This window comes from Lepisma saccharinum, chromosome 16, assembly GCF_977018435.1.
Source record: "Lepisma saccharinum chromosome 16, izLepSacc3.1, whole genome shotgun sequence".
Lineage (NCBI taxonomy): Eukaryota > Metazoa > Arthropoda > Insecta > Zygentoma > Lepismatidae > Lepisma > Lepisma saccharinum.
This window is the reverse complement of record NC_139244.1, coordinates 39,150,763-39,169,784: the sequence shown is the minus strand read 5'-3', so window position 1 is coordinate 39,169,784 and position 19,022 is coordinate 39,150,763. Positions and strand designations below refer to the sequence as shown.

At 40.8% G+C, this 19,022-nt stretch overlaps 1 protein-coding gene across 2 annotated transcripts in view; it reads left to right on the top strand.

The window, feature by feature from the left end:
* The window catches only part of GABA-B-R2 (gamma-aminobutyric acid type B receptor subunit 2), a 330,120-nt gene that overhangs the window by 93,104 nt on the left and 217,994 nt on the right, over positions 1-19,022 (top strand). For both annotated transcript variants that reach the window (XM_083138018.1, XM_083138017.1), the window contains exon 3: positions 166-525. In XM_083138018.1, coding sequence (XP_082994144.1) covers positions 166-525 — 360 coding nt within the window. The remainder of the gene's footprint in view (positions 1-165; positions 526-19,022) is intronic.

Sequence of the window (19,022 nt, the reverse complement as noted above, 5' to 3'; positions counted from 1 at the left end):
GATTTCGGTGGGGCTATAGCCTCCAGAACCCTCCCCTGGCTACGTGCATGTCAAACTGTTACAATTACATACCAATCATGTTATGTTCTTATGCACACATTGTTTTTCCCTGTGAAACTTGACCTTTGCATCTCGAAGTAAGTCAATCACTTGTTCTGTTCGCAGGCGCACAACCGCATGGTGGCCGACCTGGATACCAACGAGATCGAGGTGGTGGAGACGCAGAGCTTCGCGACGGAGGTGAACACGACGATGTCCAAGCTTAAGGAGAAGGACGTTCGCATCATCCTCGGAAACTTCAACGAGACGTGGGCCCGCCGCATCTTCTGCGAGGCCTACAACGTCGGCATGTACGGCCGGAAGTACCAGTGGATCATCATGGGGACATACACGGAGATGTGGTGGAACGCTACAGACAATCAGCTTAGTTGCTCGATGGATGAGATGCTCATCGCCTTGGAGGGGGCCATTCTCACGGACCTGCTGCCGCTCAGTACGAATGGCGAGCATACGGTGTCCGGAATGGTGAGTACGAACTAACGAAGGTTTACTGTATGCTATACTCTGTTACGCAAATCGAGTGGGCAGAGCAGTCGCTATCGCCCGCTCCACGCAATCCCGTTCCCCCTCAAGTGTTCATTGGTGGAGCCGGTTCGCGACACTACTTGCGCAGAGACTTGTTTTCGTTCGCCTGCTTCAAAGATACCTAGGACAGAGTGTATATATGTGTCTGTGTTTTCTTACGTTGTAGTGGGGTTTGTTGCGTCCAGTTTCCTTCGCTGCCTTTTACGTTACCTGCATCTTTACAGGACCTCTTTCATAACTTCTCTTCCTCTTTGTACACCTCTTTGATTTCTCTCTTCCCCACCCTCTCTCTCTGTAGCCGTTCCCCACCCCCTTATCTATCTCTTTAATTTCATCTCTTGTCTTTATCTCATTCTTTCCTTCCCCTTGCTTTCCTCTCTCCTTATTTCTCATTCTAGCTCTCTTCCTCTCCAGCTATTTTCTCCTACTTCTGCTTCTATCTTCCTGTCTCTCTCCTCTTCATCCTTCTATGGCTGTCTCTGTCTCCATCTCCCTCTTCTGGGTCTGCTTCTATCTCTCCCCCCTGTATCTCACTCTCACTCTCTCTCTCATATATATATATATACAGAGTGTCGCAAAACTCAAAGTTTTCCATATATATATATATATATATATATAGGATAAAAGCAAGGAGGGCCAAAAGGGCTAAGTAAAAATCAAAGAATCACACCGATGATGCTATGAAATTAGCGAAAATTTTGAATTTTTCTACTGTCCGGTGAGTGTTTCCTTTTACCTTCTTTGATTTATATATACAGGGTGTTTCTAAAGGTCGTTTACAACGCTTGGGAGGTGATTCCTCACACGAAAACAAGCAAAAAGTCTAAGTTCCATTTTTACGACTGAGGCTTCGTTTCCGAGATAGGAGCCTCGCAAAAGGTGACAAAGTGAACGTCACACCTGACTGGGACGAATACTATAACAGATAGAGAGGCGGTTCCAAGGGAATCATAAAGGAATCGTATGTGCTCAGTCCGGAAGTCACTATGAAAAGTTCACTGCACGCATGCGCAATGGAGTCCTCAAAGGAATTGGGGATTTCCAGCAAGAACAATACATGGAAAGGGTATGTAACGCAGCAAGAAAGTCCGTGACAATGAGAAATGCGTTAAAGACAACACATCCCGACCTCAAACATCAAAACATGAGCACGGAACACAAAATCCGAAAAGTTGAGCACGGTTGCATACCCCAGTTACACGCGAGGAATGAACGAATCATGTCATGTGGCATACGAGAGACACATTACTCCACCAGGAGGAGGGAAAGAAAAACACAATATCAGATGATTGCGACAACGTGTATTTTTACACGCGACAACTACATAATATCCCCCCCCCCCACACACACAACAAACAACAAATGCTCGAAGGTTTGGTTCTCTCCGGCAGTCGTTCCAGTCGTGTTGCAGGTGCTGGGATATGATCAGCAGTTGTGTTCGTACGGTGATACGGCCAATTTGTGCAGTGGGCCAGTGTTAAACAAAAACAATACTTTGCAGTTCCAGCTCCCTATTACACAGATGGCTGCGTATACGACCCAGCAGCTAGCAGTCATGCATCTCATGTATGGGGAGGCACGTGGTAATAGCCGTGAGGCAAGGCGTCTTATGGAGAACGCTTTCCACATAGACGTTTACCGTCTCACACCTTCTTTCAGGTAGTGGACAGTCGACTGCGTGAAACAGGGTCAGTGTTACCACCGCGGCAAGAAGTTGGAAGACCCCGAAGTGTACGCACACATCAGTTTGCAGAAGATGTGTTAACAGCGGTCGCAGAACATCCTGGCACCAGTACGCGAGTGCTCGCTCGGGCACGAAACACGTCTCATGTGAATTTGTGGCGAGTGTTGTCAGAGGAAGGAATGCACCCTTTTAAACTGCAGAAAGTACAAGAACGGTTACCTCGTGACTTTCGCCCTCGTATGGAGTTTTGCCAATGGTTGTTGCATCAGCTGGACACAAACCCTCACTTCGGGGCAATCGTATTGTGGACAGATGAAGCCATTTTCACCAGGATGGATGTCTTCAATAGTAGAAACAGTCATGTATGGGACTTTGACAACCCACATGCACTTTTTGTGGCCCATCACCAGCACAGGTTTTCAGTGAATGTGTGGTGCGGGATAGTACATGATCATTTAATTGGACCATACACTCTACCTGTTCGCCTGAATGGTCGCACGTATCATGCATTTCTTAGTGAGGTTCTGCCTGAACTGTTGGAGACCGAACCTTTGGCAAGAAATGTGGTACCAACACGATGGTGCACCAGCTCATTTCGATTGTAATGTACGACATTTCCTGCATGACGTGTTTCGCAATACGTTCATTGGTAGGGATGAGCCTGTGCCTTGGCCACCGAGGTCGCCAGATCTCAACCCTCTCGATTTTTTCTTCTGGGGAGAAATGAAAACCCTCGTATACGACACACCTGTCACATCAGCTGAGGACCTCGTTGCTCGCATCAACGTCGCCGCCGCGACGGTAGCAGATACACCTGGCTTGTTTGCTCGTACTCGACAATCCTTGATTCGTCGCTGTCATCTCTGCGTAGAAGTAAACGGCAGACATTTTGAAAACCGTCTGTGATTATTATCCTCGGCAATCTCAGTGAGAACACTCTTGGTATTGCTCCCCACCCCCTTTGTGTGGTGAAAGTGACATCTTCAGTTGGTGTACAGTGACAGGACTGTCTGTGCGTAAGATATTGTAGCATTTGTTGTTTGTTGTGTGTGGGGGATATTACGTAGTTGTCGCGTGTAAAAATACACGTTGTCGCAATCATCTGATATTGTGTTTTTCTTTCCCTCCTCCTGGTGGAGTAGTGTGTCTCTCGTATGCCACATGACATGATTCGTTCATTCCTCGCGTGTAACTGGGGTATGCAACCGTGCTCAACTTTTCGGATTTTGTGTTCCGTGCTCATGTTTTGATGTTTGAGGTCGGGATGTGTTGTCTTTAACGCATTTCTCATTGTCACGGACTTTCTTGCTGCGTTACATACCCTTTCCATGTATTGTTCTTGCTGGAAATCCCCAATTCCTTTGAGGACTCCATTGCGCATGCGTGCAGTGAACTTTTCATAGTGACTTCCGGACTGAGCACATACGATTCCTTTATGATTCCCTTGGAACCGCCTCTCTATCTGTTATAGTATTCGTCCCAGTCAGGTGTGACGTTCACTTTGTCACCTTTTGCGAGGCTCCTATCTCGGAAACGAAGCCTCAGTCGTAAAAATGGAACTTAGACTTTTTGCTTGTTTTCGTGTGAGGAATCACCTCCCAAGCGTTGTAAACGACCTTTAGAAACACCCTGTATATATATATATATATATATATATATATATATATATATATATATATATATATATATATACAGGGTGTCGCAAAACTCTTTCAACAACGCTCGGGAGCTGGTAGATATCATAAAAACAAGTAACTTTTCCCTGTAAAGTTTACCTCGAAAGCGCTTAGTTTCTGCGCTATAAGCGCTTAATATCTATCCTGTACGTATGCAACCCAACACAGCAAACGCTTGCTCTGACATAACTAGCAGGGGCGCGTGGCAGGGTTGCCACTAGCGTTCCTCGTTAAGAGAGACGACTTAAAAACAACATCTTGGTAGTCTTCCCTGAGCAAAATCCAAAACATTAATGGTACTTGCGATGTTGTAAGAAGCATTGACAGTATTTATAAACTGACCAAGACAAATAATGGACAGACTGAAATTCAAGATTACTCATTCTAAAATATCTCCATAATTGATTGATTGATTTGGTTTATTTTCATTCGCTTTTCTGGCACCTTTGGCTAATCGCGAAGATGAGGATGATATGATGAAATAACAAATGACACCAATGTCTAGACCAGGATTTAAACCTGTGTTCCTTGCAATTGTTGATATTGCATGATACACGAAACACTCCGTGGTGATGTGGTTAGCACAGCTCGCTACGGCGCCAGGTGTCTCGGGTTTAAATCCTGGTCTAGACATTGGTGTCATTTGTTATTTCATCATATCATCCTCATCTTCGCGATTAGCCAAAGGTGCCAGAAAAGCGAATGAAAATAAACCAAATCAATCAATCAATTATGGAGATATTTTAGAATGAGTAATCTTGAATTTCAGTCTGTCCATTATTTGTCTTGGTCAGTTTATAAATACTGTCAATGCTTCTTACAACATCGCAAGTACCATTAATGTTTTGGATTTTGCTCAGGGAAGACTACCAAGATGTTGTTTTTAAGTCGTCTCTCTTAACGAGGAACGCTAGTGGCAACCCTGCCACGCGCCCCTGCTAGTTATGTCAGAGCAAGCGTTTGCTGTGTTGGGTTGCATACGTACAGGATAGATATTAAGCGCTTATAGCGCAGAAACTAAGCGCTTTCGAGGTAAACTTTATAGGGAAAAGTTACTTGTTTTTATGATATCTACCAGCTCCCGAGCGTTGTTGAAAGAGTTTTGCGACACCCTGTATATATATATAAATCAAAGAAGGTAAAAGGAAACACTCACCGGACAGTAGAAAAATTCAAAATTTTCGCTAATTTCATAGCATCATCGGTGTGATTCTTTGATTTTTACTTAGCCCTTTTGGCCCTCCTTGCTTTTATCCTATATATATATTTATTTATTTTCTTCCCCTTTCCCTCTGCATCTATCTCTCTTTCTCCGCTTCTCTATCTCCTTCCCCTCTGTATCTAACTCTCTTCCTCCCCTCTGGATCTATCTCTCTTTCTCTCTCCCTCTTCTCGCCTTTTCCTCTTCATCTATCTTTCTTTCTCTCTCCCGCTTCTCACCTATCCCTTTCATCTATCTTTCTTTCTCTGTCATCTTCCTCTTTCCCTCTGCAACTATCTCTCTCCCTCTTTTCTTTCATTTTCCCTTTGCATCTATCTATCTTCTTATTTCCCTCTGCATCTACCTCTGCTTCTCTCTCTTCTTCCATTTTCGCTCTGCATCTATCTCTCTTTCTCTCCCCTTATCTATCTCCATCACCTTTCCTTCTTTATCTATCTCTCTTCTTCCTCTTTCTCTCTACATCTATCACCCTGTCTCTCTCCCTCTTTTATTTCCATTTCCCTCTGCATCTATCTTTCCTCTTCTTTGTTCTCTCTACATCTCTCTTTCTCCCTCTCTTCTTCCCCTCTCGCTGTGCTTCTGTCTCTCTTATACCTTCCTCTGTCTTTCCCTATATATTTGCCATCTCTCTCTTGCCTATATATTTTTCTCCCTCGTCCTCTCTCTCCCTGTCTCTTCTACTACTGCTACTCTGCTATTACTCCCCTACCATTTCTTCATGTTAAGCGCAAGCGTATCCTCAAGTCTCTTATTTCTCTGCCGAATAGTGTTGTCCACGGGACGAGACGGGACAGGCTTTTAAAAATTCGAGACGAGACGAGATTGACCATGTGTCATGAGACAAACGAATATTTTCGAGACGAGACAGCATTTCCACGAGACGAGACAGGCCAAAGTCTCGTCTCGTGGGCAACACTACTGCCGAACCACTAACCCTTCCCTGAACAGACAATCAAGGACTAAATAGACCGCGACAGGTCAACATTCTTTAATTGCAAGGAAACAACGTGAAGGGGATAATGGAGTATTCAATCACACTCTTAAAGGAGAGAGAATCAAACATTTTCTTTGTGAGCATCGCTACTAGCATCTGTGCTTATAGAAATTAATATGGAAAACGTTTCCTTTGCTATAAAACTGTTAACGTGGAGGTGAGAGCATATTTGTCTCCACATGAGAGTCAAGTTTCCACTTCAGACTCAGCCCTTAAACACCCAGGTTGTTTTCAGCTGGAAATTTGAAAGCAAGCGCTATTTTAAATAGTTTTACATTTCCTAAACTAGGAATGGTAGAATCACTAATGATACCTCATTTTGTTCAGTATGTTCAGGTTGTAATGTCATGCTAATGAAATACACATATGGGTCACTAAGTAGAAGAAATGTTAATAAAATTAAAAATCAGTTAAATGGTAGCTTCCTCCAACCCCCTCCGAGGCACAGCCGATACTTTACGGTCGACTTGTATTTTAAGTCAAGTTTATGCACGCACATTGGAACTGCATATATAGTTTAAAGTGAGATTCGAACCGCTATGTGGTTCATAAAAAGTCGACAATGCTCTTCTCGGCGCCTCAGGTGAGTTCTGTGGAGGAGTGGTTAGCACTGCGCGCTACGACGCCAAGGTTCGATTCCCGAGACCTGGACATGGGTTTTCTCTGTGAGTATCCCTTCATCCTCATCGTCGCGCTTAACCAAAAGTGGCAGAAAAGCGAAGTAAAAGAAAGCAAATCTATCAATTCTTCAATCGAAGGCGGCTCGGGTCAGTGATCGATGGATTGGATGGATTGACGGGTATTGAATTCTACTCGACGCTCACGTAATCACATTCCACTTCAGATACAGAGAAGATTTTTACAGATGTCTTAAGCGGTAGAAAAATATATTTGGATTGGAAACACTGATTTTGATAATACCTTGAGTTCCCGAGAGGCAACACTGACGATCACGTGGTTAGAATCGCTTTCAGCGAATCAGATGAACACGATTTGAAAATACAATGAGAATCGGACAGGGAAGACCACGTCGCGTCGTTTTCCCGCGTCAACAAAGCACGGCAATTACGACAATGAAAAAAGCGCGAAATGCTAGAAGCATTATCAGTCTCGCGCAGCACAAAGTTAAATTGAAACGTATGGCATAAACTGGAATCAATCTCCTTTTTCCTCTTATTTTTTTACATTTATGGAGTTGGATTTCATCAGGAACCAGGGAATGAAGGAGTTGGAATATGAGATAAACAAGCGTGGTGGTTTGGTGCTGCCATCTTCCGGACTCGTGTCGACTTAACGCTTGACAGGAAATTAAACCATATCCTCTTTTACCCCGCTCTTCCCTAGTTCCCCACAGAATCGGTTGCTAATCCGCGCGTCTGTCTCGCTTTCTATACTCTGTTTGTTCCTCTCAAATCTTGTTCCCCTCCCAGTGGGTTTATTGAGCTGAAGGATCCCTTTCCCAGAAGCCAGATATAGATCTGTATCTGTCGCTGACGTCGAAACTAAGTCCCCTAACTGCCGCTTGAGATCGAATGGGTTTTCGGATTTCATACCGAGCGTAAAATGTCGAGATGCTACTTGTTTGAAGAGTCCGTAACCGTCCTAGTCTTCATCCACTGTAAAAGCAAAGTTGATGTAAACAAAATCACGTGATTTTTATTTTTTAGAAATAGTTCATTTTCTAATTCTCTGCATTTCCACGTCTTCAATAAAGCAGCTACGTTCAGTGATGACGTGCCGGCCCCCGTGGTGGAGTGGTTAGCACATCGCGCTAAGACGCCAGGGTTCCCGGGTTCGAATCCCAACCTGGGCATGGTTGTTTGTGAATGTCCATTCATCAACTTCATCATATCATCACTGATCCCCATCTTCGCAAATTAGCCAATGGTGGCAGAGAAAGTGAAGTAAATAAAGCAAATCACTCAATCGAAACGTTCAGTGATGTGGCTTTATGTAACGCAGTATATTCCCACGCGGTAGATTCTCGCACAGCTGTCATTCGCATGACCAATAGGGTTTCTCACAAGCCACGTGTACAGGGTGATTCATAACTTACTCCATTGTTTCGAACGTTTACAGCACAAGAAGTATAACACACACAGCAAGAAGTTGCATATCAGTACATAAAGAATCTCCCCAAGTTTACACTCGTGATAAAATGATAGTCCCCACCACGTAATTGTGAATATATCCGGTAGGTGGCAGCATGACGCAGGTTGCGCAAACATGGTGTGCACTGGCGAACACAAAGCGTTCTACTTCTTTGAATTCGCTAAATGTTAGTCGGTTGTGACTCTTTTCTCATCGGGTTACATCGCGTGTGTTCGATACCCATTTGCCATGTGATTTAGCACAACTGCTAGAAAGGGTCACGCATGCAGTCGCTGGTATTGGATCGTGATAGTTTGGAGTGGCCCATGTTTTCAGGTTTAAGAACAAAAAAGTTCTTTACCAAGTGCATAGTTAGAGATCGGTTGGTTCGTCGAACTATCCAGCCTATTGCCTATTTTTGGGGGAGCAGGGAAAGGTTTATAGTATTCTTGCCTAGACTCATCTCACCCAACAGGTCGTTAGGTGCCGGGCTTGCCCCGAGTTGATAGCTTCCTGGAGATGAGGCTTGTTCAAAAAGGTTTATAATATCAGGTAGATGTTTTCAGAATTGATGTTTACCGTGTCACCAGGGTTGCACATTAGGGTGGAACGAAAAAAAATATTTAAAAAAGATTCTAATAGTGCGGAAAAGTTGCCATTTAATGTAAAAACGACAAAAATAAAATTTGATGGTAATCGGAGCATGTCTCGAAGTGCCGCAAGTACGACAAAGTTTCATAAATTTGAAATGTTTTTGCTTTTTTCAACCTTTTTCTCTAGTTTCTTATCTGCGCTATAAAAGCCCAAATCAAAAAGTACGTACTTTTTATGCCTTTTTATTAATAGAACAAATGTTTTTGGGGGTTTTAAATTTAATATTTTAATAATTATTTTTTTATCCTCACCATAAATTTAAAACCCCCCAAAAAACGTTTGTTCTATTAATAAAAAGGCCGAACTTTTTGATTTGGGCTTTTATAGTGCAAATAAGAAACTAGAGAAAAAGGTTGAAATAAAGCAAAAACATTTCAAATTTATGAAACTTTGTTGTACTTGCGGCACCTCAAGACATGCTCCGATTACTATCAAATTTTATTTTTGTCGTTTTTACATCAAATAGCAACTTCCGCACTATTATATGTCTACTTTGACATCATTATTACAGTGGACAGAGTGTAGTAACTTTTCAGGAATACCATGTGGCAAGGCTGAAAACTACACACGTCTGTAAAACGTAGGCACGAGGAGCATTTACACAGAGTCGTTCAGTCGCGAAAGATTATAATCACAATATCAAATTAGCAATTATCTGGTGTGCCAATTCCTCAGGTAAGTCTTGAAAAAAAATAATGTAGTTACAGTCACAAGAATATTGCCAGTTGTGGAATCATTGTTACGTCATAAAACTCAAATGATGTTATTCTTTTTGGCAGACAAGCCACATAATGGTGAAAATCGAAATCAATAGGACAATATGTTATTTTCAATAATGCGTGAATTTCAGCTTGTTAACAAATGCAATCGCTTTGAAACACCAACTTTGTAAGGCAAAAGTAACACGTTGTTAACAAATGCAATCGCTTTGAAACACCGACTTTGGAAGGCAAAAGTAACACGTACGTACAGAAAATCACGTCACAGAGTTGAGACAAAAGCCAGCACTATTTATCCAGTAGAAAATGTGTCCTACTTAGGTGAAAGAGTGTGAGGTATATATTGTGCAACTCTAGCAACTTAAATCGCAATATAATTTCACTATGACAGCGCCATCTGTAATGCTATATGAACGTTATGTTGTTTATGTAGCCTTCATTGTCTATAAGTAGATATAAACTAGTCATGTGCCGTGTAAATCTACGTTTGCATGTGTTGCCGACACGTAATCTGGGTGTAGATTACATTTGTCTATGGTTTTACATAGTCTAGAAACACAACTTAAACTACACTAATATAATATTCCAAGCCTGCAAGTGTTTTCTAGGGGTGTGAATGTGTGTGAGGGGAGGGGGTTAGACTTTAATATTGTAGGCGTTCTCTTTTTTCCGTTTTTAGTCTTTGTGTATCTTCTTAAGCAATATCCACCTTATTGTAAAGGTTTATTATATTTAAGTGGCGACGATCCCTGGAGTTGTAACAACTGAGGTTGGTGATAAAGTGGGAGAAAATGTTCCAAAGCCTTTACTTCGCCATAGAGAATGGGCGAAATAAATCCGCTATTAAATAATTTGCAACACTGATTTGAAGGAAAATAGGTATTCTTTTATCATGTCTATGATATTGTGTTGATTCGTCAGTAAAAAAAATTGTTGGTAATAGTAAATAATAGTGTAGGGTACTCGATGTAGATTACCGTTGTTTATTGATGTAGGCCATTATTGTAATTATATATACATAAACGATATTAAACTAGGAGAAATTATATTTTTACTATCCATGCATGCGAAGAGCCACAGGATCAACGAGCTTATGGGAATGAAAAGAGATGGCAGCACTGTAGTTTTAAAAATCGAGGTGACGCTAGCGGGTGAAAATCGGACTGGAATTTATTGAAAATGAGAACTGTTGTTGCATCCTATTAGAACATACTAACTCTAAACAACAGTAATAATATAAGGCTAGAGTATTCCTTATGAAAAGGACGTAAGCTAGACTCTTACCTAATATATATAGAGTACAATGGACTAATAATTAATAAATAGTGATGTTGCGCATGTGAATTTACTATTTGTATTTGAAATTGGGAGCTTATCATGAATGTGTGAGTGAAGTTCTAGTGCATGAACGTGCTTAAGAATAATTTGCTTGGCAAGGTTTATTATCCCAATGTGTGAAGTTCTACTCCTCATTAGTTCTGTGGGGTACGTAAGTATTACCAAGCAAATTGTTCTTAAGCATGTTCATGCACTTTGATTAATCCAAGGAGAGTTTAAAATATTGAAACAAGCTGCCGACAGCCGTAGCACCAGCACACTTAGAAATATATTCCTTAAAAACACTTGTGCTGAAAGAGGAATATTAATGAAAGTAGTCATCCACAATTTGTCGAGCATTGTAGTGTACCGTGTAAGGAAATAGACATTTTGCAATGCTTCAATAATCCGTGATGTCTTGTGTACTGAAAACAAGCGAGAAATGTCATGAAATTCGATATATATAGAGCTCCTTTTGGAAGGTGTCAAAGCTGGTATCTCGGTCCTGTTGTTTACCTGTAGGCGCATATTACCAAGTCCTAGAACTTTTTGAACTCGCCTTTCCCATATATATCTCAACGTTCTATGAATACGGATATGGGTAATATTGGACACGCCTATTTCGGTTTATTCCCAACCTTCGTGCAAATTTGTTTCGTCATTCCCCACCAGGTTTTGCTTCCACATAAACTTTGCCCGAGGGAACATATTAACGCCATATTAATTTAGCTCCACAAAGGGACATTATTAATTACCTCCCCTGTGGGAATTCCAAAAGGCGCTTTTCAAAGTGGAGGCGCTGCGAGCGCTTAAAGACTGCTCAGAGTTCTGCAATCAACAATGAACGGTGACATCATCCATTGTTGGCGAAAGAGATCTTCGCGCTGACAAGACGAATGCAGAAAGGAAAACAGACAAGACCTCTTTTGTTGGGTGTCACGCTACGCTCGCTGCGGGGCGACTATTGTTCACTTGATTCCAAACGGGGGAAAGAAAATTCCATCCGCCGCGCTGATATTAGCGACGCTGCTGCGGCCGGCGGAGAGTTCAGGAACTATTTTGCCCCAAGGTAGAAAAGGCATGCTTTGATTATTTCAAAGAGGGAATGCCACAGACTAAATCGCGCGTTCGATAAGCTGTTTTTAATGATAAAAGTGGGAGGATAAAGAATTGTCTAGTATTATCCTGTTTCTGTATAATACCTTGTAAAATCACATACACTTTTGGACTGTTACCACCTTATTAAAAATCAATAGGATCGTTAAATCCAGTGGCGTATTGTGAAGATTTGAGCTGGTATACTGCAACAATTCTTATTAATTGTATCTATTTATTATAAATAAATTAATTATATATGGGTCGTTCTCAAAAAAGAGATGGAAGTGAGATGTTTCACAAAATATTAAAATTGTTGAAAATTTGTAAAAATAATTATATATTTTGCCCTTAAAGAACCTAATCAAATGCTGAGCTTGGCCAAGATAATTTACTCCAAGTTCATTAGAAAATTAAAAACTGCAAATTTTCCTAGTCCACGGAGGGGACATAAATGTCACAAATTGGGCATTCATCTCCATAGAGTAGATTTTGAAGTCCTTGGAATACAGGATCGTATACTCCATACTCCATGTTAGCTAGTTTATCTGCGAAGCCTAAAGCCTATAATGTAAAATACTGAGGAGAAATCTCTTAGAAACTGTGTGAATTAAGCTGATTTGAAAAAATAACATAATGGCGATTCTGAAGTTGGCAACCTGAATTCTTAGGAGTTGTCAACCTGAATTCTTAGGAGTTGTCAACCTGAAGTCTTAGGAGTTGGCAACCTGAATTCTTAGAAGTTGGCAACCTGAATTCTTAGAAGTTGGCAACCTGAATTCTTAGGAGTTTGAAACCTGAATTCTTAGGAGTTGGCAACCTGAATTCTTAGAAGTTGGCAACCGAACTTTTATAAGTTTGCAACCTGCCTACCGTTGGGATGGCAACGTGGCTTCCTTGAAGACGTCAATAATGAGTCTAGTCTTCTCCCTTCCTCCATAGCCTAGGACCAGGTGTCATAGTGAGATGGCCCAGGTCTTAGACTCTGCATACGCCACTGTTGGAATGGATCATTTTTTCCCCCCATTTAAGTAACCAAACATTTTCTGTACCTAACCTTTTCCTTGATGAAAAGTAGACTTGAACTTTATTTCTTTTAGCACCTCTAAGTGTCCCTTGAAATCAAAATGGCTTTCATTCCCTCCAATTTTGATGTGGAGTGAACAGTGTTGCACTCTGTGGATTTTTATAGGAACTCAACTAAGATTGTCATTAAGATTATTTTTTGATTTTCATAGAAAATTCTAAGGTGATTAATTAGTTAATTGCAATATATTAAAGCTTAACTTGTCTAAAGCAAAAGCTATTAAAATCATGTATATCCATAGATTTTGATTGCGGACAGTCACGAAGTGGAAAATCGACATATTCTGTGTAAAATTCTGAAAAGAGAAAAAAATATTTCTGGAAGAAATTAAGCTGATGAATAATAACTAAATTAACTCATATTGGAAAACAAGTGTAAACATATTTAAAACTTTTTTTATGACTGCCGGACAAGGTTTCTACCCCTTTTTTTTAGAATGGTCCATAAATTGGAAATATAATACCAATGCAGGCATGGAAGTAAAACAAAAACAGAAGTCCGACAACTTAAAATTTTCCTGCAATTTCTACATTTTCAGTAGAATTGTCCTTTTTTACCGAAAATTGGGCATAGATTTCCCTCCATCAAGGAAAATCTCCCTTCATGAAGCAACACTGTATCTGCCAAGCGCGGTACAGAAACAGGAAAGAGTAAGCAGTTTTCTCCCGCCAACGCTGTTTGCAGCCGTGGAACTGACCTTTCAGGCCGCGAACTTTTGAATAGCCCCTCGCTTCGGGTCCCTCGCCCTCCCCGGTCGTCAGAAGGGTGCGGTGGAGAACGATCAGTGGCGTACATCAACCAGTATTTAAGTTATTTCAATAATTTACTTAAATTCTGGTTTACAAGCTTGTTTTATTAGTTTGAATAATATATAATGAGCAATTACACATATATTAAAGATTGATTGAATTGGTGTTTTAAGTCCACTTTATGCACAGTTAGGCTAATCGGGACTGGATCTACAGTTTAGAGTTGGATCCGAATCACTATGTGCTTCCAGCGGGTATCGAACCCGGGACCCCTTGATTACAAGGCGACGACGCTGCCACTGCGTCATCGGGGAGGCTTTAAAGTTAAATGTGTAAGCATGTATGAAAGAGATTTGTTTACCGGCGGTAAACGAGGTAACATGGAGAATATGCCACTGGCTAAATCCCAGAAATCCCAGAAAATCACACTCGATGGTACTTGTGGCTTGAAAAGTACTAAGTGCAAAAAATGTAACTAAAATTTATGAAATAATATTATGGGTTGGCAACAATGCACCGTCGTTTGCGACCAAACCGGATTTCCGGTCCCTAACATTTCCCAGCAACTCCACCACAATTAAAGAAAATGAAGCGCCAGTTCGCTTGGAATCCTGGGAACTGCAATGCCTGAATTAGAGGCAAGATGAGGAAGGAGCGAATTCCTTCCTTGGGGAATTGTGGGACGAAAAATGAGGGAAATTCTTACCTCTTGAAAACGTAAGATAAGAATAATAAATATTCTAAAAATTTAAAGCTCCGAGTATTGGTTTTGGATGGTTGTACGACTGACTGTGGAACGGGACTGGGTAGGGGTTGTGTTGCCGTGCAAATACATTTCGTTCCGCTAGAGGCGCGCTTTGTAAAGAAACTAGGAGATATTTTTGGTACCTTTTTGATGCACTGAGAGAGAACATAAGCGATTTAAACTGGCTATATTTACATGCGTCAGAATTTTATTAAAGCATTTTTAATTGAATTGGACTTGCTTTCACTATTATTGCCTTGATTTCACTTCATGTTTTGTAAATTCTCACCCTGAAGCTCCAATGTGATTAAGAGTGATACAGGGTGTTTAAAAAGTATCGCTACAAATATAATCCTTAATGAACGTACGGTGAAGATGCTTGTCATTACTTTTATCTTTGCTTTCTTTTCTTTGTTTATCCAAAGTGTGGAGATTTTTAGATTTGCTAAGACAAGTTTCAATGTAGACACTTTATTTCAGTTCGCATGAAGCAACGATTGTCTGAACGCTGACGTAGTTATATTTTTAACTTCACTCCGTTCAACAATGTTGTTTCTATTCTTTTGAGACGATGATGAGACAGACATTTCGAACACGAGACAACACTATACTCAAGTCTCATCTCGTCTCTGTTCCAGTTTTAGTCCGTGTTTTGTCCAGTGACGACGTCTGGGAAGGGGGGAGGATCCCCGTAGACTGGTCTACTCCCCTTTACCGCCAAGCAAACAAGGAAAAATAAACATATTTAGTAATAATATACATTTTAGTACTATATATGGGTGTGTGCTTAATGTGACTCCCCCCCCAGAAAATATTCCTCCGCCCCTTCTGTATCCTTACTCGTTTTGTCCTATCACTAATTTCACCATTTCATCATTCATCCTCAGAGGCGTTAAGACCATTGGGTGGGCTCAAACACTTGTTTATAAGTTCACAAAAAATCTCGCAGATTCTCCTTCGCATATATTATGTTATTAACGCCCACCAACAATCCATTCTAACTTTTTAAAAAATCTGTTATTTACTGATTTTAATAAGCACTCCACCACACGCATAAACACCACAACACGCCAAATTATTTCGTGTTGGCGAGCTCAGGCCCCACTGGCCCCTTATAAGTTGGCGCCACTGTTCAACATAAAAATAACCGAAAAATAGAACTCTCGAGTGCAACCAGTGGAAATCTCCCCTTTCATAACAAAGTGAAATTGAACAAAATTTAAAGAAATTGAAGTAAACATTAACCCCCCCAGGAGCATTGCCTAATTGAGATGATTAGAAGGAAGCTCTCGCTGCAGCTTGCCAGACTCTGCTAAGAGGATTGAAGCAGCTAAGCTTAATTTGTGCGAGAGAATCAGATGCACGTGGTAGGCTTCAGAAGCTCCCAAGGAAACCTCCAACTCGGTAATAGTGGTGCAGATCACTATCAGATGCTACAGGAGCTCTCAGAAATAATTATCCAACACAAAGCGCCATTACGTTTGACATTGAGGCGGCATGTCTCGCATTTTCAGCAGAACGAATTGCAACATTAACGTCTTGCTCTTAAGCACTCTGTCTCATGACCCAAGCTTAAATTGGGAAGTACGTTTTATTCCCTTGTGTATTGTTTGTTACGAACTTGACTTCACCAAGTGGAGCGTTTGTGGAAATTTTCGTGTGCATGCGCTATTACAATAGGATACGTCACTGACGTGTGAACGGTTAATGCGGAAGTTACTAGCGCCGCCAAGTGGATGGTTTCAAGTCCACTGTGAAGCACAATCGCCCAAAAACATAGTGCGTAAATTCCATTATGTTTTACGACCATTTGAAGTAAGGACGTTCGTTTCAGTAAAGACACTTTCCGCATGTCGTACGAAAGTGAGGTAATTTCGTCATCCAATGATCATTCACTACCGTTAATTGACTAACACGTATACACTCGCCTTGCACTTATAATAATCTTGAACACAGAACGATTGTTTAGGGCCGTTTGCTACGCTTAAGCTGTGCCTCCCGTAGCCAACTGTAAAGTGTAAATCACCAACCCTGAGACCATCTGTAAACAAACTGTCTCACCGATTCGATGTATCACTCCGCGTCAGCTGATTCATGACAGCAATCATCTGCTGTTACACTCATAGTTCGCCGCACCTATTCATTTTATATAAGAGCCTCTGAATGTGAGAACCCGTTCTCAAAACATCAGACGAATATGCAGCCGCATACATTGTTACTCTCCCGGTCATTCTCTCTTTCATAACCCTTAAAACTGCAGACACTGACACACCACTGCACTGGGATACGAACTTAACCACTTCATTTACTGGTTTCTCAGGATACCACTGACAGAACGTTACATAAATATTGAGTAGAATAGTAGTGGTATTTGTGGTAGGGACAGTGCCGGAAAGTATGAACCCCCCTCCAGCAGATTTGCTTACACTTAAAACAAGCTCAACATGGCCATATGAGCTTTTTGCTCTAGTGTGGAACCCCCGTTTAATCCAAGATTTTTGTAAAAATGCCCTCGGGAATATTTCGGAAAGTATGACCCCCTCAGATTGATGAGGCTACACTTATAAAAGGCACTTCTGAGAGATTGTTGTCTATAAACTTGTCAAAAATTGATATATTTTTGGCCACACCAGAAATTAAGCCAAAAACCCATACATACACACATACATACACACTACCACCCATATACACACATATTTACTTCCAGTTTAAGTTTAATTGATAAACAAGGGGCTCTGGGTTCGAGTCCTGATAGATTGAAATACATGTTGCAAAATAATATCTCCACACGTGAGATTTTGAGAATAATTATTCCTAGTTGATATACAACTCCCAGATCTGAAAACCTGGTAATTAGTGTTTTACAACAATATATTGTATAAAAACTGAATTTCTCAGTTTTCTTATTTTCTCATGTTTTATAACCACCCGCTCAGCCATACAATAGGGGAAAAGCGGGCAAACATAATTAATTGTTTGCATGTCTTGCCGGCACGCAAGAGATAAAATCTACACGCTAGAAGGGAGCATTAATGATTTTTCTGTACGATTCACTGAAGTGGCCATTAATCTTTCTGTGCGACAGGGGAAAAAGTGTAACATGTCTGCAACATGTAAAAGTGTAACAAAGATTATTGAGATAAAAATACATATTTTCACACAGTGGCAATGAACTGCACCCCCTTCATGCTGAAAGCAATTCTATTCTGATAATATGAGCCTAGGCAAAGACTTAGAAAATATTATGGCAGTTCAAAATCCAATTTTGTCTGTATAAGGGTCTCAGAACCCAGTAAAATGTGGGCATATTCCATATTGAGAAGTGTTAATATTGTTGCATTGTAATCAGGGGCTTTGGGTTCGAGTCCTGATAAAAGATTGAAATATATACAACTGCCCACACATAAGATATTCACTGCTAGCTGATAATACAGTTGAGGTTTCAAAGCTGGTAGAGTGTCTGGGGCCTTTCTGACAGCAAAGTGTTGGTATTATTGCTTTGTAATCAAGGGGCTTCTGTGTTTGAATCGGACCTCTAGAATTGCTCCGTGACTCTCTCATTTCTTACATCATAAACATATGATTTTTCACCTATGAGAATGACGCTACATATGGTGTCATCGGGTAATGCCTCGTGGAATTCACAGATAATTTTAATGTTTGTCCTGTCATTAACCACAACTTGTTTCCTTTTTGAAGTGTTGATTACAAACATGGGTCTCTGTGTTTTGAATTCATCTGGTGAGTAATACATATCAGTACTGCCAGTAGTGACCCTCTTGAAGGAAGAAAATGCCTCATATAATTTAAGAAAATCATCCTTGGACATGTCTAAATTATAATTTTCTCTAGGAAATACCTCATTTCTGCCATTTTTAAGATATATATTCTTGATGTTGCAGTTATCAAATCTACTTGAATTTTTTTCCTGATTGTTGTGTCTTCCAGTCTGAAACAGAACCACCACAAAATCTGGCATGTCATATTGTATGCTGGAGAATGAATTTGTAGCATCAAACTCATAATAAGAACCAGATGCGGGCTTCTGTACGCATTGATATGTGTAAAATTGCAGAGGAATCTGTGGATTTTTTATTATATCAGCTTTGTATTTAAGAGCGTAACTGGCTTCATATTCAACAACAGGGATTCTTAACTCCATAGTCTGAATAATGCACTTGCCTGCATCTGGTAAGGTATTGGGCAGAGCTTCCCCTGTAGAGTTTAATGTGCTGTACCTCATCAAAGCATTATTATCATTGGCAGCTCTTCTAAATGTGATTCTTAACCCGCCCTTCCACATAATATCTTTGTAATCTGAGAAGAATCCTGGCAACAGGCGCATGGGGAACAGCACTGTGTGATTTTTAGATAATATCTTATCACCAGCCTCAAATCCACCGA